Raw genomic sequence first — 21022 nt, forward strand, 5'->3', positions numbered from 1 at the left:
CGTCCTCCGCTGCTTCTCGATTGGGTTTGGGGATAAGGACTGCTTCTTCCTCCACCGCTAGCGAAATCGTGGAGGCTCAAGGCCACATTCTAAGGACCACCGGCCGAAAGGACCGCCACAGCAAGGTTTGCACCACCAAAGGCCCCAGGGACCGCAGCATCAGGCTCGTCGCCCACACCACCATTCAATTCTACGACATGCAGGACCGGCTTGGATACGACCAGCCTAGCAAGGTCGTCGATTGGCTAATCAAGAAAGCCAAGGCCGCAATCAACGAGCTCGACTAGCTGCCACTGTGGAACCCAAACTAAATTTATGTTCATACAACATTTTCTCCGACGATGCCGATATCCGCCGCGCAGGACACGCAGAACGTGAGCCTCAATTTCTCGATGGTGGAGGCTCCGAGTTCTTTGTCTACTAATCGGCGAGGCACAATGGTGGGTAGCAGCGGAGTGGCGAAGCTGGTGAATAAGAACAGCTCGAATTTTCTGCAGGTGAGGATGGTGTGGAGGCCGAAGTTGTTAATCTTTGTCTGCCTAAAATTGCCTCTGATCGAAGTTGGGCTAGAGGCCGAAGTTGTCGGCTAAACCGATGAAGTTGCAGGTGAGGATGGTGTGGAGGTGGTGTTGCATGTCGGGAACGAATGAGAGGATGGAGGGGTGGGATTGGAGCTGTGATTTGAGAGTGGAGGGCTGGCGGGGTCTGAGTTTCTAATCAATGGTGTATAAAAGGAGGTCGGAGGAGAGAACAAGAGTGGTGGTGGTCAAGTCATTGGCGGCGGCGGCGGGGATGAACTCGGAGTGAGAGGTGAAGCCTCAATGCACAATTTCAATTTGCTATAGGATTTGAAGTTGGGGGAACCAGAAACATCTGTGGTGCATGAAGGTGGATTCAGACGCAGCGGCGGTGTTTGATCGGCGATCGGTGGTGGGAATCGGACAAGCAAGATGATTTGAATCTTGATGATTCAAATCAGGGGAAGAAAAAACCAGAAAAGAAGAAGAAGAAAGAAAGAAAGAAAGAAGAATAAAGAAAAAAAGAAAAGAAAAGAAAGAAAGAATTTGAGGGTAAATCGGTCCTTTTGTCTTCATTAAGTGACTCACGTGCATCGCACGTGCAAAATTGGGAAAAATTCACCAACGGTGTCTGGACACTTAGGGACTTTCAGAATGATACCTGAACTTACAAAGTTATCAATGTGATACCTGGACTCATTTTTTCGTATCAATGTGATACCTACGGCCAATTTCCGTCACGGAGCCGTTACGGAAATTGGTCATAGGTACGACGTTGATACGAAAAAATGAGTCCAGGTATCACATTGATAACTTTGTAAGTTCAGGTATCATTTTGAAAGTCCCCTAAGTGTCCAGACACCGTTGGTGAATTTTTCCCTTAAACTAACAGCGAACTTTGGTACTAGTCATTATACATTTTCACTTTCCAACCCATTTTGAATCATTTTCAATTTTTAGATCAAAGAAGAGGTTATGATGGTGATCTTATAATAAAGACTATTGAAGGATTTTTAAGTTCAGCCATTAAAATATGTTAGACATTAATGCTCTAATTAGTTTCAATTCCATCCTTTTTCATATGTAACTTTGAATTTCAAATTCAACTTCAATTTTTATTAATAAACAAGCAAGAGGTTCCTCAATTGGGACCACTTATTCTCAATGATGAAACCATGTCCAATCCTTTAGTAGTTGGACCACTTATTCTCAGTGATGAAACCATGTGCAATCCTTTAATAGTGTGCACTAGATGTCATAGTTTCAATTGTTATTTTCCCAATATTTTCTCAAATTCCAATGCATTCTAACTCTATTCCTTATCCTTTTTAGTTTTCAATCCATTTTATACTTCTTAACTCATTTTTTTTTAAAGGGTTTGGAACCCAGCCAAGTTGGGAGTAACCTATCAATGGATCAGATTCTGATCCAAATTCGTCTGGATCCATAGTTATTGGATGACTTTGGATTGAAAATTTGATCCGTTGATCCGGTAACCATTCGAATCCGTTAATCCGTTTATTTAACAAATCAAATACGGATTTAGGTTGATCCAATTCGTTTTTATGATTATTTAATATATATTTTTTATAAACACAATATTTTGCTTACCTTAGTGTATTGTTCTAAGAAGCATTTTTGTTATTTGATTAAACATTCGATGATACTCTTCATATTGTTTCAATGTTTTAGTGAAGTTTTATGAAGTATCATGATAAAAAAAAAAAATAGTATTATTCAAAATTTAAGAGTACTCATTATAAAAAAAGGGATCGGACTAGTAGACTGGGGGGGTTCATTAATCCACCGGATACGGATTTTGATTAAGCTATTAACGATCTGCCTAGTTTTCGAATCATGTCTGGTTGAATTATGTTGTTACTAAACGGATTCAGATTTAGGTCGATCCGTTCCAAACCCAGTCTATTTACAGGTCTAGCTGAGAGGCTCATCTCCCCGCCTGACTTATTATATTCAAATGAAAAAAATGCATCGAGGGGGATATAGGGCCTTGACTTATAGCATTAGTACAATAGTGTTCATAGAGTACATCCCGAATAATAACAAGCTACTCATCTAATCAAACATCATCAAGATAATTCAAACTAGTAAGGTGAGCTTATCTATTATCTACACCATTAGATAATGTCAAATCTTATCTTACATATGAAAAATGTCTTATGGGGCGAACTCCCTATCTTGTGCGAAGTCTTGAAAGGCTTAGAGCAAATGCATCCAATCACATTAGTATTTTTTCTTTCTTTCTTTCTAACATCCAATTTCTTTTGGTTTTATTCATAAATAAGTAATCAGTTTCTCGTTCGGAATAGTTTCATGTTCCCATCACGACACGCTCCTTATTTAATAAGTAAAATAATAAGAGTGTTATTTGTCAAAAAATTTGCCACGTAGATTAATCCGTGACATATTTTTGTTTTATCATTGAATTCTTTGCCCCCAAAAAAAAAAAAAAAACACAAACTAGCTATAGAAAAAGTGAAATTTATTATGACTAGTGTATAGTTTAGCTTTCTTGTACCAATTAAAGAGTATGGGCTTTTGAATTACTACGAGGCTATGGCGTACCAACCGTGTTCAAATTTGGAAGGTTAGGGTATTATAGATTTTGCCGTGATCAACATTCATTAGGCAGGCAGAGTGGATAGCTAGATCCTTGCGAAGTTGCGATTATTGGCCGTAGCGTAATAGCCTCAGCTGGTACGCAAAGTTTAGTTTAGTTTAGTCGGCTTTATCTGAAATCTTCCGCCACCTATATATAACGCGCTACCACCTCGCGAGTCGTCACCTTGAAGAAGAAGCTCAGACAGAGATGGAGGCGGTGGTGAAGCAGGAGCTTCTGAACGACGTGCCGCACTCTTCGCCGAGGCGGAAGGGCGCCATTTCGGCGGTGCCGCCGGACTCGGTAATCGCGCTTGATACGAGCAGTAGTGACTCGGACTCCGACTCGGACTCGGACTCGGAGGAGGAGAACGGGAAGGACGACGCCGTTTTGGGACGCGTGCTGAAGAAGAGGAGGCTGAACGAGATGGGAGTGATTATGCCGGTCTTGGATCCTCTGCCTTCGCGGGAGGAGGAGGAGGAGGAGTTGCCGCGGATGTTGCCGGCGCCGGCGGTGTCCGGAGCCGGGAGGGGGATGTTGAGTGTTAATTACTGCAAGCAGTTTTGGAAGGCTGGGGAGTTTGAGGTAGTGCCTTGTGGCGATGCGGATTCTTCTGCTGGTAATTTACTGCTTCTGCTCTCTCTCTCTCTCTCTCTGTTTCTCTTGCTGCATTGTGTTCTATCTCTTTGGTTTCGAAAACTATTCTGATTTTCGTGTTAGTTTAGAGATTTTGGGCTTGAAAAACTTGATTGTAAGTGTGCTCGGTAACATGCAAGGGTGAATTTGGCTTTGGTATGGGTCAAATTGAAGAGTCTTGTAGTTATCTTAGCATGTGCTTTTATATGGATCCAGCATGGCGATGTTCAACGAGTTTTCTTAATATGCAGGCGGGATGGACCATGTGAGGATTCATCCCAAGTTTCTGCATTCCAATGCAACCAGTCATAAGTGGGCTCTTGGAGGTAGATTTGAATTTGATTGATCTACTACATAACATTGATTCTGTATCTCTATGCTTGGTGCATGACTAGGTGATGTTTTGCAGCTTTTGCGGAGCTATTAGACAATGCAATAGATGAGGTAGTTATCTTTTCCTCCTCTTGTTAAGTTTTGTTACGCTCGCTATCCTCTCTGTTTGGACATATATCTTCTTTTCCTGTGTCAGGTTTGCACTGGTGCTACTTATGTTAAGGTAGATATGCTTGAAAATCAGAAAGACGGAAGCAGAATTTTGCTGATTGAAGGTAATCAGCCTTCTTTATTTTCTTGTTGGATGCATTTCCGCAAAATGCCAAGAGGTTTCATTATCATTCCTGTTTAATAAATTCATTTGAAATCCCTTGCAGATAATGGTGGTGGGATGAATCCAGATAAGATACGAGACTGCATGTCATTGGGGTTTTCTACAAAGAGCAAAATCGCAAACACAATTGGACAATGTATAGAACTAGAATTTAACCAAAGTACTTTTCGTTTAAAACCCTTCTCCAAACAATCATGTTAGTTGTTTGTTCATGCAGATGGAAATGGTTTTAAAACAAGTACCATGAGGCTTGGGGCAGACGTGATTGTGTTCTCTCGTTGTTGTGGAAAAGATGGAAAAAGGTTCCTTTTTTTTTTTCATAGTTGTTTTGCTTTTTCTTTTTTTTGTTAGGTAGGTAGTGGTTATTTTCTTCAGCCTATCTGCAAAGAAAATAAGAGAGGGAAAAGGTGTCAAATTGGTTAGTTGTAAGGTTGAGAAACCATGCGTGCTTGTAGGCTTTTCCACAAATGAGAATGATCTAGAATTGTAGATCACTTTTGCTCAGATTTTGGTGTGCATGTGCACAGGCTTCTGCATTGTTTATATAGTTGGATTTTATATTTGTTTTGTTTTTTTTCGCAGTCAGTAGTTGATTTATAATGGGGAAAGAGGGCACATTTGTGTTTTATTAGTCATTAAGTTGGTCTTGGTTAAATCAGTAACTTAAAAAAAAAAAAAAGTGTCAACTGTTTTTTTTTCCGCAGTCAGTAGTTGATTTATAATGTGGAGTGAGGCACATTTGTTTGTTATTAGTCATTAAGTTAGTCTTGGTTAAATCAGTAACCTTAAAAAAAAAAAAAAAAAAAGGTGTGAACTGTTTTCCCGAGTTTTGGTGCATGTTTACTCTCTCTCTCTCTCCCTCTCTCTCACCCTCTCTCTCCCTCTTTACTACTGAAACTAATAGAGACCTTTTGCAATTGCTTATAGTGCTACGCAGAGCATTGGATTGCTGTCTTACACATTTTTGAGGAGCACAGGAAAGGAAGATACTGTTGTTCCCATGGTAATGACATTTATATTGTCTTTGTCATCCTTGTCTACTTTATGCATATTGTCATCTAGTGTTTTTATCCAGTTATTTCATTACTGTCTGTCGAAACTTAAAGATTAGGCTAGAATGAAACAGCGTAAGCCATTTGTAACATTTGGAGGCATCATTGATGTGGAAACCTTTTGAAATTAAGAGTTAAGTTGATTCTTTCCAACTGGCCCCCCTTTAGCCGCAGGTTTGGTGTATTTCATGTTCATACTCAGGCATGAGTATTGGCCTGCTTGGATAGTTTACGTCTGCTTTAATCATTCTTTAACTGTCTTGGCAAGAACAATTTGCTTTCAGTGATATTATGTTGAGGACCTTAGCTATTGTCAAACCAGTGTTATTTGGATGGGTTCATTGATTTGGTGTCTTTAGAAAAGAAAAAAAAGATGCTGTAAGATGATTGATAGGGTGGAGCATTTGGATTTTGAGGTGGAGGACTCCTTTTTGTGGATGCTGGTGTTTTGGTTGATTAATTCCTCTCTTTAATTGTTGGGAGTTTTTTTATATGCCCGATTGCCCGTATTTTATATTTTTTCTATGCTTGTAACTTGTAAGTTATAATATTTCAACAAACGCATACAATCCCACAGAAACAAACAAATTCTTTGGCTGAATTACATGTTGCTCCTTTTGTCAGTAGAATAACTGAAATCTTTTTTTATGCTCACTTGTTTGTATTAGTCAATATTTCTTCAACATTAAATATGATCACTGTGTTTTCTTAGCATTGGACCTGTATTAAATGATGTGTTTTGTCCTGTGGATGAAAAGCTTGATTATGAAAGACAAGGAGCAGATTGGTACAGGATGAGACGATCCTCTCCCAGCGATTGGAACAAAAATTTGGAAACGATACTTGAGTGGTCACCATTTTCTAGAGAAGAAGACTTGGATCACCAGGTACTTCCTTATTACAAATAGGCAACATAGTATGCAACCATGTTATCCAGCTTGTTTGTCATTAATTTATTTTTACCTACTGCACAGTTCTATCAGATGAAAAACCAAGGCACTCGAGTAATTATTTACAATCTTTGGGAGGATGATGAAGGACAGTTGGAGCTTGATTTTGATGCTGATCCACATGTATGTTGATTCCTAAGCTGTATAATTTATTCATATAATTTTGTTTCATTTCTTTGGTGATTATGGCAGAATATATGTCGTGTCTGATTTTGCAGGATATTCAAATCAGAGGTGTCAATCGCGATGAAAAGAATATACAAATGGCTAAACAGTTTCCTAATTCTCGTCATTTTTTGACCTACCGGCACTCATTGAGGGTAAAGTCAGATTTTACGCCTAAATCATTTTAACCAAGTCAAAACCCTCTATTCTAAATAAAATAGTGACAAATGAGATAATTTTGAAACATGGCCGCTGATTTAACTTGAAGTGAGCAACAGTCTCTCTTCATCTATTATTTGTTATTAATTTGTTACTTCATTTTGACTCCAGAGTTATGCAGCAATTCTATATTTGCGGCTACCCATCGACTTCCGAATTATTCTGCGTGGGAAGGATGTTGAGCACCACAACATAGTGAATGATATGATGATGTCCCAAAAAGTCACATATAAGCCACAGCCTAGTACTGCTGATGGGATACCCAAGGATGCAAATGTAACTTTTTTATCTTTTTTTTTTTTTTTAAAAGAAACAACACAAGTGTAGTATTTCATGAAGAAGTTTTAAGTTCATTTTCATTTCTCCTTTCGCTATTGGTTTTCTGATTCTGTGCAACTGTTGAAATCAGATGGCTGCTACTGTCACCATTGGGTTTGTGAAGGATGCAAAACATCATATTGATGTTCAGGGGTTCAATGTCTATCACAAGAATCGACTGATTAAGGTATTTTTAGTTTTTTACGTTACTTGTCACATTTGTTGCATCTGCTGTTTGAGCAACGATGGTTAACATAATTCTTTAAGCACAGGTCGATCACTGAACTTCTGAGACATTTTTTTACATGAATTTTTTTTTCTCAGCCATTTTGGCGGCTTTGGAACGCTGCAGGAAGTGATGGCCGCGGTGTAATAGGTTTTGTTTCTGCATTCAAGTTCCTTGACTTGAATTAAGTAGCTGAAATTGAGTTTGCTTCTGATGCATTTTATCTCGCAGGTCTGTTAGAAGCCAATTTTGTTGAACCAGCTCATGACAAGCAAGGGTTTGAGCGTACAACAATTCTTTCAAGACTCGAGGCAAAATTAGTGCAAATGCAAAAGACATACTGGTTTGTAGTTATTGGATTGTTTGTTTACAATTTTCTGCATCCTGAGTCAAGATTCTTGTGAGTTGTTTTCTTGCTTTAATACTCACAAATGGGCGTAAACTATTGCATATGTAGGTCTACTAATTGTCATAAAATTGGATATGCTGCACGACGTAATAAGAAGGTCAACAATGCTGAAGATAAAGGTATGTTAGGGACGCCCCATTTCTGTAATGTGGCAGGAATTGTTTTTTTTTTTTTTTTTGCTTCTTTTTGCTATTGATGTTGCTGTTATGTACTGGTGTTAGGATCCATGTTGAACTAATCCATCCATAACTTTTTTTTCATCTGTAGAGACTTCCCCTGATTTTCTTTCTGAAAGGGACGGTACCACATCAGGTGTCAAGAGACCACGTTCACTTTCAGATACATTCCGTTCAAAAACGGCTGACAATGGACATGGGAATATACATGTGTCCGGTAAAGGCAAAAGTACAGTGCAAATCCAAACAAAGTTGACCCCAACAAGATCCGGGGAAGAATCAAGCTCTTCTGAAGCATCACTACCTTTGCCAGCCAATGTTAGGGGTGGAAATGTGCATAAACAAGTGAATGGCGGTAGGGAATCACTACCTTCCCCAGCCAATGTTAGGGGTGGAAACGTGCATAAACAAGTGAATGGCGGTAGGGAATCACTACCTTCGCCAGCCAATGTTAGGGGTGGAAACGTGCATAAACAAGTGAATGGCGGTAGGGAATCTAGGGACAAGGACATACATGTTGCTGTATGTGATAAGCAAGTGAATGGCAGTTTTCATAAGTCATTTACTGCTATGCATTATTCTGGAAAAGATGGTCCAGCTGTGACTGAATTATCTTCAGATATGGACGATACTGAATCCCAACAAGAGTGTACACCATGCAGAGGAACCAGTTTATCTGCCACAAAATCCAAGTCAAAGGTTACTGATTGTCACTTTTAGTTACAATTCTTGCATTGCAAAAGATGTATTATATTTGTGTTGCATGGCTTACCTAAAAGTTTTTGTTTATTTGTCAGGGAAATGATTTTAATTTGGAGGATTTGAGCATTGTGCAGCGATTGAGAAAGGAGAATCATGAACTGAAAGAAAAGTATGTGTTCTGCCCTTTACGCCTGCTCTTTTCACCAACTTCATCCAAGTATTTGTGTGACATTTTGGGTTTTCTTTCTGTAATTTGTGATCTTACTCTTACCTTGCAGTCATTCTCATCTATTTCATTCTATGTAGATTGAAAAAACAGGACGAACAGGCTCCAGCTGAATTGCTTAAGGACTTGATGCTGGAAAGGGAGAAGAACATAACACTTGAAACCAAGGTGTTTGTCTCTACAAGTTATTTCATTGAAATCTCAGGAAAACTGGGCAACAGATCCGAGTATTAGATTCTCTCTTGTAAAATCTATTTATGCTAATATATACTACCTGTCTTTGATCAGCTGAAAGAAGCGGAAAAACAGATTGAGTTCTTGAACAAGGAACAAGACAGTCTAATTGATATATTCACGGATGAGAGGCAGCGACGAGATGATGAAGAGAACAAGTTGAGAAAGAAGCTGCAGGTAGAATCCATTCTGTGACTTTGTGTTCTGTTTTTTGTCCTACTTGTGATGTTTTCTGCCGCCCTTATTTGGTTTCTGTTTTTGCAGGATGCATCTAATACTATTCAAGAGTTGGTTGAGAAGGTAAGGGAGCTGGAAAGGAGGAAGCCTCCTAAGATGGAAAGGTAGGATCATCGGCACACTGTGAAGTTCTTCTAGGACAGTTGACCGCAACTTGATCCATGGTTGTTTCCGGTTGAACTGATGACTTAGCGAAAGTGTAATTCGACCCAGAAGGTAGTCTAATCACTAATGTAGATCATGAGCATTGTTCAGGTGAACTACAGGTCTTTGATGGCGGACCTCTTAATACTTGGGCTGTAAAAATGTGCAAAAAGAAATGAACGGAATCCTAGTAGAGATGTATATATGGGGTAGTAGAAGATGTTTTTTTTATTTTTATGACAGGTAGTAGTAGAATTTTGTGGTCATGCACGTCGGCATATATCTTATAATGGATTGGATTGGTCCTCAATAGACTATTGGAAGTTGGATCAAATCTAATTGACAATGACTTATGGACCAACAAAGAAAAACTATGGACGGAAATGACGTCGTAGGATAAGTTCGAGCTGGCTTTGGCTTTTTGGATACTTTTATCAGTTTTTTTTTTTTTTTTTTTTTTTCTGGTCTATTTTGTTTGTTAGAGTCAAAACCTCAAATTGGACAAGAACATGTCCAGTCTCATAAAATGTCCTCTTTTTAGTTTTTGGTTTAGATTCATTTCTGGACCGAAATTGCCGTAATTCCACCCTATGCTCCTCTGAAGCAAATTAGCTTAGGTTTTTTGGCACCTTATCGGCTTACCATGAGAGCCTCTACCGTTCACCATATCTAACTTGTATATGTTTTTAGAGTGGAAAAAACGTCCGTATCATGTCATACGCCAATACTCGATAGCATTTAATGTGTCTTCATATCAAATCCAAGACTAAATCAGACGTCCGCCATGACAATAAAACCGCATCAATGCAACAATACCTTCAAAATTTGAATTCCATGTTCTGGCACCAAAAGGGTTGCGCCAAGCCTTATTCACCATTCGACCAAATAAATTGCAACCTATTTTGAGCTTTTGCCACACGGACATCCCTACCCTTCATCAATGTGCGCACGTGTTTGGCTGGCATCTTTAAAAATAAATCCAAAAATCTCAAAGACAGTACCACGCGTAATAAATGGCTAAATTGGTAAATTTCCCTCCTCTCTGGTCCCACACGGTACCTGAACATTCCCCATAATTGACATAAATCATTCACATCTCCACCCCCACGTGCACATTAACCCCTAATCCCCTTGATTAAATCCCCCCATCAACTCCCTTGACTAAAAAATTAGTCACCCCCAAGCTCACACCCCAGAAACCCTAACCACCACCACAACAACGACGTCGTTTCCCACTCTCGCGGTGCCAATAAAGGCAAAGCAGGACCCATCGGCCTTTAGCGAATCGCATTGTTCTGTCATTTTTTGTCTCCTGAAGCTCACTCTGCTCTGCAACTATGTCTGCCTCCTCATCCTCTGCTCACTGTACGTTTTATTTTTTTTAGCGCTTACTTCTCCATTATTATTATAACTATTATGCTCTTTGCTTTTTCTGTGTTACACGAAACGCCTTCGTTTCTATGCTTTTCTGGCCTGGTGACTGTGACGGTCTGGTTCAAATGCGCCGTCGTTTTGCCTGCTTTAGGCCTTAACTCGTCCCTGTCTCCCCTCTCGTGAGTCTTTTCACTGAGACAGACAAAGTCAAACTCTCTTTCTCTCCAAATCGACGGCCAGTTTTTTTATATAAATTCGATTTCTTCAACCTCCAGCTAACTCTCTCTCTCTCTCTCTCTCTCTCTCTATTTTGAAAACGCAGAGAGATTTTTTAGCTTTCTGCTTTTGGCTTCTCGGTTCGGAGCTCCGACTCGACCACCTTCTTCTTCTTCTTCTTCTTCTTCTTCTTCAACTCAGCAGCTACAGCATGCGAGCCGCGGCGGTTATCGGAACGGCGACGTTGCTCTTCGTCGGAGTAGTGGCTGCGGCGGTGGTGTTGTTGTGCTCGCCTGGGTTTCTGAACGGTACGGATACGGTTGGGATTGTTAATTTGTTATTATTTCACTAGATTCATGCACATTTCATTTTGTTATTAGATTCCACATTCCCACTAGATTTCGTTGTATAAATTATTAATTAAATTTTCACCTAATTATTCGGCCGGATTTTGCTTCTTTTTTGTTTTGTTTTTGTTTCTTGTTGGCTTCTCTTTCATAAACACAAGGGGTCCATTATGGACCTACTGTTATTCTGCGTCGGCCGCCTTCTTTATTCTGCAATTATCAACCAGAACAATAATGATGAACCCTTTTCTTTTCTTTTTTTTTTTGTGGAATTTTGGTGCAGGTGGCCATGGTTTTATGGAATCAAGGTTGTTGAGGTCTGGGGAAGGAAACAGCACGCTCGCCGCTGCTCACCGCAAGCTTCTTGTTCGGGGTAAGATTTTTTTTTTCAGTAATTGATGAAAAATTACTGGTTGATTCTACGGTCAGGATTTGTCTGTTTCCGGTGAGATTCCTTTTGTTTCTTTGTTTGGTCAAAATGAATGCAGAATTATTGGGACCAATTTTGTTTTGTTGGTTTTGAAATGATATTGTGGTGGTGTCGCTCAGATTGGGTGAGGGCCAGAATGGGTGTCAGAGGGTGCATGCTCATTTTTTTGCTAACGTGCGCTGGGGGCTAATTTGGCACCCACTACATTTTGGTATCATTTCAAGGGATCTCCCTGTGCCTTCAGTTTTCATGCCCCTCTGGTGTGTTTAGTCCCCATTTTGAAAAGTCTTTGCATGGGAATTCACACTCGTCTTAGACACAACTTTGTCTATGCTTGGCTTGTTTTTGAAATGTGTGCACATTTTTTGCAAAGAGGTAGCTCAATTTGCTAGCTGGCTTGCAATTTTGTTTTGTGTGTAAGATAAGATGATGGTTTCTGTGAAAAGAAAAGTTGGGTATAGCTAGGCTTTAGTAGGCAATGCTTTTCCCTATGAATTGTGATTTTCCAATATAAAAGTTGATTTTGGGTTGAATACTGAAAAGCTATGAGGAAAGAGGAAAGAGGAAAGCATAAGCTTGATGCTGGTGGCCCGTCTGGTAACCTTTCTGGTTGCTTTGTTTGTATGTATTAACTTTTCATGTATAATTCCTGTGATTCACACCTTCTAAAAGTATCTTTTGTCTACCCTAATAATGTAATGTTTGCTCGGACCCAATAGGGCTTTCACTATCCCAATTTCATTACAAACTTAAAAGACCCTCTTTCTCTTTTTGCCTTTTCCTTTACATGATTCATGTGTACACAGGGCAAGAAAATGTGGAGGAACCAAATCGAATTTGGGGGGAGAAGTGTAGCCGGTCCGACATAGTGATTGAACAGGGTCCCACGGCACCGCTGCCGAGCGGCATTCCCACTTACACGGTGGAGATCATGAACGTGTGCGTCACCGGCTGTAACATTAGCCACATCCACCTCACCTGCGGTTGGTTCAGCTCCGCCACGCTGGTTAACCCGAAAGTCTTCAGGCGGCTTCGCCATAATGACTGCCTTGTGAACGACGGCAAGCCTCTGGTCAATGGTGGTACAATCTCTTTTGAGTATGCCAACACCTTCCTCTACCCACTCAAGGTTTCCTCTGTAGCTTGCTACTGATCAATTCTAGTCCATCTTTGACCAACAGCAATATTCACCTTAGGAAAATTTAGATTTGACACAAAAAAAAAAAAAAACCACAACTATATAAAGCACCCAAATCAGGATTTGGTACTTTCTAGCTGTTTTTCAAAACACCCCATTGCCCTTTCGTTTATGTGGTTCTGCTTTTGCTTTATATCTATTGAGAGTTTCAGCATTTCTGGGTTTGGATTGGTTAGAGTTTTGGAGGGGAAGGTTCAAGTTTGCTGAAGATCAACGCTTCTTAATATTTTGGGCCTGCCTGTATATAGTTTTTGTTATATACTATATAGTATAGGATGGTTTAGCACTACTGCTCGTTACTGTTTGTGGGAGCCGCAGGAATTGAAACTCTGATAAAATGTTCCTTATGTTATGATGGTTCTGAAGAAAATGTGGCAAAGAGTTTTTACTAGTGATAGTGATTTATCTGCATGTTTTTTATTTATTGGTTTTGACATGATATCAGTAAATCATGGCATTCTACTCTTTGAAGCAATGATCTATTGCTTACTATAGTAAAGTACAAAACAAACTTTCTTAACGTTACATCATTAGATTTCCTCTATTCTTTCCCGCTACAAAATCAATTACAGAAGAGAGAAAGATTGTGTGTACCAGTACTCTATCCTTAATTTCCTCTTTTGTGTAGTCTGATGTCATATTCAATCCTTATGGGACAATTCATTCTTTTATTCAACTCCATCCTCCTTATGGAAAGTTGGCCTCGCTGATCCATGTCTAACAATTTTGATGGGAGATCTTTGGTTCAAAGTATCGAACAATTCAATACGCAAATTTATCGCCACTAAATATTTCATACAAAAATAAAATGAGATACACTTATACTGATGATATTTCTTATGAAAAAGTCTCTCATAATAAAATAAATAGTGGTGAAATTTGCACTCCAATTTTTACAAGGGAAAATGGTCCGTACGGTACCCGAACTTTGCCTCCTTATAACTTTTGGTACCTGAACTTAAAAAAATATCACTTCGGTACCTGAGGTTGTTTGTCCGACCAATGATTGGTACATATGGACGTTAGCTCCGTTACGGAGCTTGCCAGCTGGCAAATTTACAGGGGTATTTTCGTCCATTCATATATGAATTTTTTTTTTTTTCTCTAATCATTTTTTTCATATATTGAAATTCCTAATTTGCCCTTAACTTCTATATCATCTTCCTCATTTTCGGACCAGCCCAATTCTTCCCCAATGTTCCGTTTCCTCTCTACCATTGGTGAGATTGAAGGCCAACAAAGATAGCAAAAGGCGAGCTAGTACTTGTCTGCTATTGTGGAAGAGTTCCATGGATACAAATACCCAAATAAAGCTACTGATATTGCACAACAAATCCCCACCATTGTGAAATAAGATGGAAGCATCTTGCTTTGCAGATTACCGAGCTGATGCCTCAAAAGAGTCTTGAACATGATGGTGTCACCGAGGAAGGTGACCTTGAGACTGGCGCCGAACGCCGTGGAGGAGCTGAGCAGATGAGCCAGCTTCAGGTAGGTGGAGAGAACTGACGACTTGGGACCGTCCGATTTGGATCCAAAGGGTCTCCTGTGAGAAAATCACTCTGATGGCTAGGAAACCCACAGCTGCTAGAAATCGAGACAGCCATACCTCAAATTTGTCTATGAAGATTCCAATTCCCAAAATTTTTAGGGATTTAGCAGAGCAATGCATTGGATTGGTGGTAACCAAAGTACTCCAAATCTGAAAGAATCAAAACTTGGGTGTTTTTTAGATGGGATTTTCTATGCAATTGTCATAGCTTGTGTGTTTTTAAATGTGAAAGAACAAAGATTGCCTCCTCAAGCTGCATATATGCTATTGTGGCTTATGTTTCTTGAAGGTTGGATGAAAAGAGTACAGCATCATCAGAGTGATCAGACACCACGAAGAGATGGGGAGTAGTTCATTATAAGGGGTAGTTATGGAAATAAAAGTATTAAAATGAAAATGGGAGTGTAGTTTGCAAAAAAAAAGAGTGTAAATTTCACTCTCCTAAAATAAAATAAAATAAAATATAAATATACATTTGGACAAAAACCACCGATAAAAATAGAGATTATTTGTTGGCAAACTCAAGTTTAGCTAGAGAAACAACCATACAAAGCCCATATACAGAAATGCAGTTCATACCAAAACCCAAACTGTAACTAGGTCCAGCCTAAGTTCTCTAATGACCCGACCCGACCCAACCCTAAAGTGTAGTATATGATCCATATTCCAAGGCCCACTTATCTTCTTCACGGAAGCAGCGCGACCAATAGAAGAGAGAGACAGCGAAAATGGCCAACACGATCGCCGGCGTCGCCGTCGGGATTTCATCCGCAACTCCCAGGCTTTCTCAGAGACCCATTTCACGGTCGTCTCGGCGTTTTTCCACGGTCAAAATGGCCGTCTCGCTCGACGAGAAGAAGAAGAATTTCACTCTTCAGAAATCCGAGGAGGCCTTCAATGCCGCCAAGGTACCATTACTATTTTAGCCCACTTTATCTTATTACCCAGTAGCTGTTTCGGATGGGTAGTGAGGTAACTTGTAGTGAAACTTTTGGAGGATGAGGAAGTTGAGCAGAGAAGTTGGGAGCTTTGGATTGGTTTTGTTGTGGGGAACTTTGATTGGTTTTGAGATGTGGGTTTAGTCCTAGAGACATAGGGATTTTCTGGGTTTTGAAATTACAGAGGAATGTTTTATTTTGGCAACTGCATCTTTAAACTTGGTGATGGTTTATAATGTGGATGATGCTTTAACAGGCCCCTGGAGTTTAAATCTAGGTTCCCCATTTTTAGTCGAATCGCTTGCGCAATCAAATTCAAATGGATTGAAAGTCAAATGGGTTATGTATTGGAGTCTGATGATTATTGTTGTTTTCTGTACCGTTGCTCTCTATGTTCTTTTTAGTGTTGCTATTGAAGTTCATGTTTGTTCGTGGAGATGCACTTGTCTGCAATCTCTGATTATTGTTCTTGTTTTGTGTCATTTTAACTATCTGTGATGTTGAATGGCCAAGTTGTTTCAGATTCGGTTGTTGCTGACTCACGCATGAATTTTTGTAGGAGTTGATGCCTGGAGGTGTGAATTCCCCTGTACGTGCTTTTAAATCTGTTGGCGGACAACCTGTTGTGATTGATTCTGTCAAGGGCTCTCACATGTGGGACATTGATGGCAATGAGTACATTGACTACGTAGGTTCTTGGGGACCTGCAATAATCGGGCACGCAGATGATAAGGTTTTATTCTCTCTTCTCTTATCCAGTCTGCATTATGCCTTTAAAATGCATGCTTCTGTAAAAGATTCATTCTATGATTAGTACACATGGTTATTGTTCGGGAGAATAGATTTTTTTGATCATCATAGATCTTTAGGCTCCTTTTTTTCTTTTTCTTTTTTCTGTCACGGATATACATATATGCTTTATATAGTTTTAGATGGTTTATATAAAACTAACTGCATTTACATTTATGCCAAAGACATTTCATAGTTTAGGACAATGATCTATGCACCTCATTCTTATAAAAGATAATATGCCTTCAAAATTTAGTAAGGCTGCCCTTCCCCTAGGATTTTCTGTTCATATTTCCAAAGAAAAAAAAAATCTTTCAGAAAATGTTAAAAGGAGAACTATTAGATGGGATACAGTTATGTTGCTCTTCTAAAGGTAATTGGCTTCTTCAATTAGACAATCTCAAGTTAGAGATCTCTTTCTTGGAGAACATAGAACATAGAAATGAAACCAAAAAAAAAAAAGACTAAAGAGGAAAAGAGAGAAGCATTGCAACTGTTATACTTCACCTCATGATTCCACTGAGTAAACTCTAGCTGTTGGTTAAGCTTTCATTTGGTTGCTGTTTGACTCGGTAGCCGCTCTGGTTGTTGTTTGACTGACACTTACCTTCAGGTACTTGCAGCTCTGGCTGAAACAATGAAGAAAGGAACAAGCTTTGGTGCACCTTGTCTTCTAGAAAATGTTCTGGCAAAAATGGTGATTGAAGCTGTTCCAAGCATTGAAATGGTTCGGTTTGTTAACTCAGGCACAGAAGCATGTATGGGTGTGCTTCGTCTGGCCCGTGCATATACTGGCCGAGGGAAGATAATTAAGTTTGAAGGCTGTTACCATGGCCATGCTGATCCATTCCTTGTCAAGGCTGGTAGTGGGGTTGCCACATTAGGACTTCCAGACTCACCAGGTGTTCCTAAAGCAGCGACTATTGATACGCTAACAGCCCCTTACAATGACTTGTCAGCCGTGGAAGCTCTTTTACAAAGTAACAAAGGAGAAGTTGCAGCAATCATCCTTGAACCAGTTGTTGGGAACTCTGGTTTTATCACTCCTACCCCAGATTTCCTTAACGGAATACGCAAACTCACCAAAGAACATGGTGCTCTCCTCATTTTTGATGAAGTGATGACTGGGTTCCGTTTGTCTTATGGTGGAGCTCAGGAGTATTTTGGTATTACTCCTGATTTAACAACACTTGGGAAGATCATTGGTGGCGGTCTACCAGTTGGTGCATATGGTGGAAGGAGGGAGATTATGGAAATGGTGGCACCAGCAGGGCCAATGTATCAGGCTGGGACCTTGAGTGGTAACCCGCTAGCAATGACTGCTGGGATTCACACCCTTGAGAGGTTGAAGGAGCCAGGCAGCTATGAACACCTGAACAAGATTACAGGTGACCTTATTCAAGGTATCATAGATGCTGGGAAGAAGGCTGGACATGCAATTTGTGGTGGATATATCAGCGGGATGTTTGGATTCTTCTTCACTGAAGGGCCTGTTTACAACTTTGACGATGCAAAAAAGAGTGATGCCGCAAGGTTTGGAAGGTTTTATAGGGGAATGCTGGAGGAAGGTGTATACTTTGCTCCCTCGCAGTTTGAGGCTGGGTTTACAAGCTTGGCGCATACTTCTGAGGACATCCAAAATACAATAGCTGCTGCAGAGAAAGTTTTAAGGCAGATATAGAAAAATAAGTTGCTTCTGTGTGCTATTTTTTGGTTTCAATCCTTGTATTTTTTATGTCGCTTTTTGCAGGTGATTTAGAGAGAGTTGTTCAAGTTTTATTCTTTTAGAATTCTTGTGCTATTGTAATTGTTGAGTGTAACATCTGATCTTAAGCTAGTAAATAACAATGGAAAATTTGTTAGTTTCTTCCATACTCTGAACTATATGTGAGACATGATTAGTCAACAACTAATCTGGAGAGACGAGTGTTGAGAATTCGAGATCGATTCATGCCCAAATAAAAGTCACCATCGTTACTCATATGCTTTTGGCTTGGTTTATCCATCTTTTACCCAACCAAACTGCAAGACTGCTGGCTCTGCAACAGCTGGTAGAACTTGCTGGCCTTTGATATCGTGAATGGATGGAAGATGATGGATGTGAGTGATTGTTTATTCTTTTTCTTTTTTGATGAGAAAATAAAAAAGCAAGCACTAGTTTCACATAGAAAATCCAAAATAAACACATCATTCTTCCTCGTAGTTAAATGTGGAACTTTGCATTAATATACAACTTCTACATTACTGCTACAATCACTCACGCAACCTACCAGGCAAGACAGACGGTAAACAAGGAGAATGCAATCTGTGATGATGGAAGACAAGGCCTTGCAATTGCAAGCAGCAACTAATGAAATCACCAGCAACATGGTCTTCTGTACACACAACTTAACATGTACACGTTGATGCTAAAATAACAATGAACAAATGTATGTTGATAGATGGTTTATGTCGTCAGAGCATTGATACCCGAGGTCACCAAATCCCAACTCGAACAGTTTCTTTTTTTCACAATATGGAACACGAACAGACAACTTTCCGGGGCAAGTCATCAATCTTCTTGTCTGTTGAGAAAAAAACTAGGATAAGTTTTCCAGCAACTCTCATGGTCAGAACTCAGAAATCAACAGAGGAATGCAAAAGACAAAAGAGAACTTTATTAATTCCACTGAATTATACTATTCGAATTGGTAAAATACTAAATTTCAACATCAAGACTGAGTTCCCAATTAGGTAAACTAAAAGACAAACAAAAAGCCGAACAAGTTAATAACGAGTGTTCCTCCCTTCTTGGCACATTAAGGGTTCTTCCTTATTGACATGGTAAAGCACCAAGGCCATAAGAAAAACAACTATCTTTGAGGGCCTTGGGTCTGCATTAACCTTGCTTCAAGCTTTAATATGATGTAGTATCATGGTCACTGGGATCCTACTTTTTGCTAATGGGTCGCTCTCGTTTTATTGGCAATACACACTTACAAAAAACTGCAGGAGATAATCAACAATGAACACATATTGACTCATTAAGGAAAAGAAAAGAGAGCAGCTTTTCACAGCTTCAACCAAAATGATATGAACCAAGTCCACAAGAAAATTGTAATATACCATTTTGAACTTCTCTAGGATAAAGGCAGCATTATAGGGAACTGTAGTATCCAAGTGACCAAAACTACATTTAAAGCCTATAACGGGAACTGCCATCCAACAATACGATCACAGCAACCAGAAGCATACCACCCAACAGCATTGAACTTCATTCATATATATCATTCCAAACCACCACAGGATGAAGCCCTCATCACAAGCAACGAAAACATCAGAGATTCAGATCATACCTGATTTAGCTTTGTCTATAGTTGGCTGTACAACAACATGCATTACCATAACTCCCCCACCACCAACATCACCAAAAGGTAATTTACACTGACCCACTGTCTTGTTGTTCTCCAAAATTTTACCAAAACACATTAGCTTCACTTCATTCGACGTCTTGGGTATCATCGTTTTCCCTACATTCCAGAATTGCTCAACAAAATCAAAACCAAATACAACAAAAAAGAGACAATAAATCACTGAATCCATTTGAAGTCCCAACACAATCCACCAATTCCAACCAGTACTGAATTGCTTAAGATTCAACTCAACAGATTCTTTCACAATCAACTAAAACTCTGTTTCTTCAAGCACAAAATTTAACTACTGTTGGCATAACCATCAAAAACAGACCCCAAAATACACAATTGCAGGTACAATCAAAATTGGCAAACACAGTAGCAAAGACTATTCAGAAAACAAAGAACACCAAGTGAGAAGTCAAACCTTTGGGCCAATCGGAGACGACCCTCTGCTTAAGCATCTCGACTGTGGAGGCTGATGAGTAGCTGAACGGCCCTATATCGGAGCCATCGTACAGCCTGAACTTTATGTCCACCAAATCCTCCTCCGGCATCTCAAAGTTTCTGACTTTTTTGACCTCCACTGATCCAATCCCCCAATCGTTCACTACCCAGAATAGCTCTTCGAATTCTGAAGCAGACCCTGTTCTTCTTCTGATCAGCCTAAGCAAAATTGAGAGGGCTCTTCTATGGAGGTTGGTGCTTGTTTTGTTGTTGGTGTGCTTCAAACAAAAACATAAAAAGCAAGAAATGAAAAACGGTTGACGTTTTAACACACACCAAGTTCGGTGCTTTTTTCTTCTAAAAAAAAATGTTCGGTGCTTTTTATTTTTTGAAAGGGAACATGTTCGGTGCTTTAAGGGCAATCTCCAACTCTTTAGTCAAAAGTCGAATCCTAGTTTGTGAAAAACTTCTCTTGGGGATGGGTCATACCCAAGTTGCTCCCGGACCCGGAGTGGTAGCTCACTCGGCCACCATTTTGTGAATCTCAAAAGTCATAGTCATTTCATGAATTGGTGTCTGTCAATACTGTTCATTCATATTTTACATCTCTAACCTCCTTTAGTCAAAAGCTATAGCCATTTCAGAATCTTAATAACTTGAGACAATTATTTAGCTACAATTACAATATGAATTTAGACATCATACATGAATACTTTATATAATATATCGTCATTAATTAAATTTTAAAATAATTTTTCTTTTACTTTTTCAAGTTTTTTTTTCTTTTAAAAATCCGTTGCTTGAATTTAATTTATCGCATTTTTCTGACCGTCAGATTAT

The 21022-nt window shown here is 39.5% G+C and overlaps 4 protein-coding genes across 5 annotated transcripts; 3 read left to right on the forward strand and 1 right to left on the reverse strand.

Annotated features, from left to right (window-relative positions):
• Positions 1 to 3083: 3083 nt before the first annotated feature.
• On the forward strand, positions 3084 to 9909 carry LOC133743705 (protein MICRORCHIDIA 7-like). Its single transcript, XM_062171737.1, has 20 exons — positions 3084 to 3757; positions 4026 to 4100; positions 4184 to 4218; positions 4304 to 4382; positions 4485 to 4577; positions 4659 to 4743; positions 5369 to 5444; positions 6252 to 6380; positions 6468 to 6566; positions 6662 to 6763; positions 6939 to 7103; positions 7237 to 7332; positions 7470 to 7521; positions 7603 to 7714; positions 7829 to 7899; positions 8048 to 8655; positions 8754 to 8827; positions 8965 to 9052; positions 9173 to 9295; positions 9383 to 9909. Exons 1-20 carry the CDS (start codon positions 3349 to 3351, stop codon positions 9461 to 9463), a joined length of 2652 nt encoding a protein of 883 aa, XP_062027721.1. The 5' UTR covers positions 3084 to 3348; the 3' UTR covers positions 9464 to 9909.
• Positions 9910 to 10643: 734 nt separating this feature from the next.
• LOC133742098 (TPD1 protein homolog 1-like) lies at positions 10644 to 13547 on the forward strand. Of its 2 annotated transcripts, none has more exons than XM_062169784.1 (4): positions 10644 to 10864; positions 11196 to 11397; positions 11720 to 11809; positions 12673 to 13547. In XM_062169784.1, exons 2-4 carry the CDS (start codon positions 11301 to 11303, stop codon positions 13017 to 13019), a joined length of 534 nt encoding a protein of 177 aa, XP_062025768.1. In that variant the 5' UTR covers positions 10644 to 10864; positions 11196 to 11300; the 3' UTR covers positions 13020 to 13547. The 2 variants fall into 2 exon arrangements, with proteins under 2 accessions (XP_062025768.1, XP_062025769.1); XM_062169785.1 differs by lacking the exon at positions 10644 to 10864 and adding an exon at positions 10873 to 11052.
• A 1728-nt stretch (positions 13548 to 15275) lies between these two features.
• On the forward strand, positions 15276 to 18215 carry LOC133742097 (glutamate-1-semialdehyde 2,1-aminomutase, chloroplastic-like). Its single transcript, XM_062169783.1, has 3 exons — positions 15276 to 15524; positions 16114 to 16287; positions 16957 to 18215. The coding sequence occupies exons 1-3, from the start codon at positions 15345 to 15347 to the stop codon at positions 18022 to 18024; spliced, it is 1422 nt and encodes a 473-aa protein (XP_062025767.1). The 5' UTR covers positions 15276 to 15344; the 3' UTR covers positions 18025 to 18215.
• A 270-nt stretch (positions 18216 to 18485) lies between these two features.
• LOC133742099 (membrane-anchored ubiquitin-fold protein 3-like) lies at positions 18486 to 20531 on the reverse strand. Its single transcript, XM_062169786.1, has 3 exons — positions 20163 to 20531; positions 19679 to 19852; positions 18486 to 18907 (listed from the first exon to the last, which is right to left on the reverse strand). Exons 1-3 carry the CDS (start codon positions 20290 to 20292, stop codon positions 18852 to 18854), a joined length of 360 nt encoding a protein of 119 aa, XP_062025770.1. The 5' UTR covers positions 20293 to 20531; the 3' UTR covers positions 18486 to 18851.
• Between the last annotated feature and the right edge of the window lie 491 nt (positions 20532 to 21022).

This window comes from Rosa rugosa, chromosome 4 (genome assembly GCF_958449725.1).
Source record: "Rosa rugosa chromosome 4, drRosRugo1.1, whole genome shotgun sequence".
Classification (NCBI taxonomy): Eukaryota; Viridiplantae; Streptophyta; class Magnoliopsida; order Rosales; family Rosaceae; genus Rosa; species Rosa rugosa.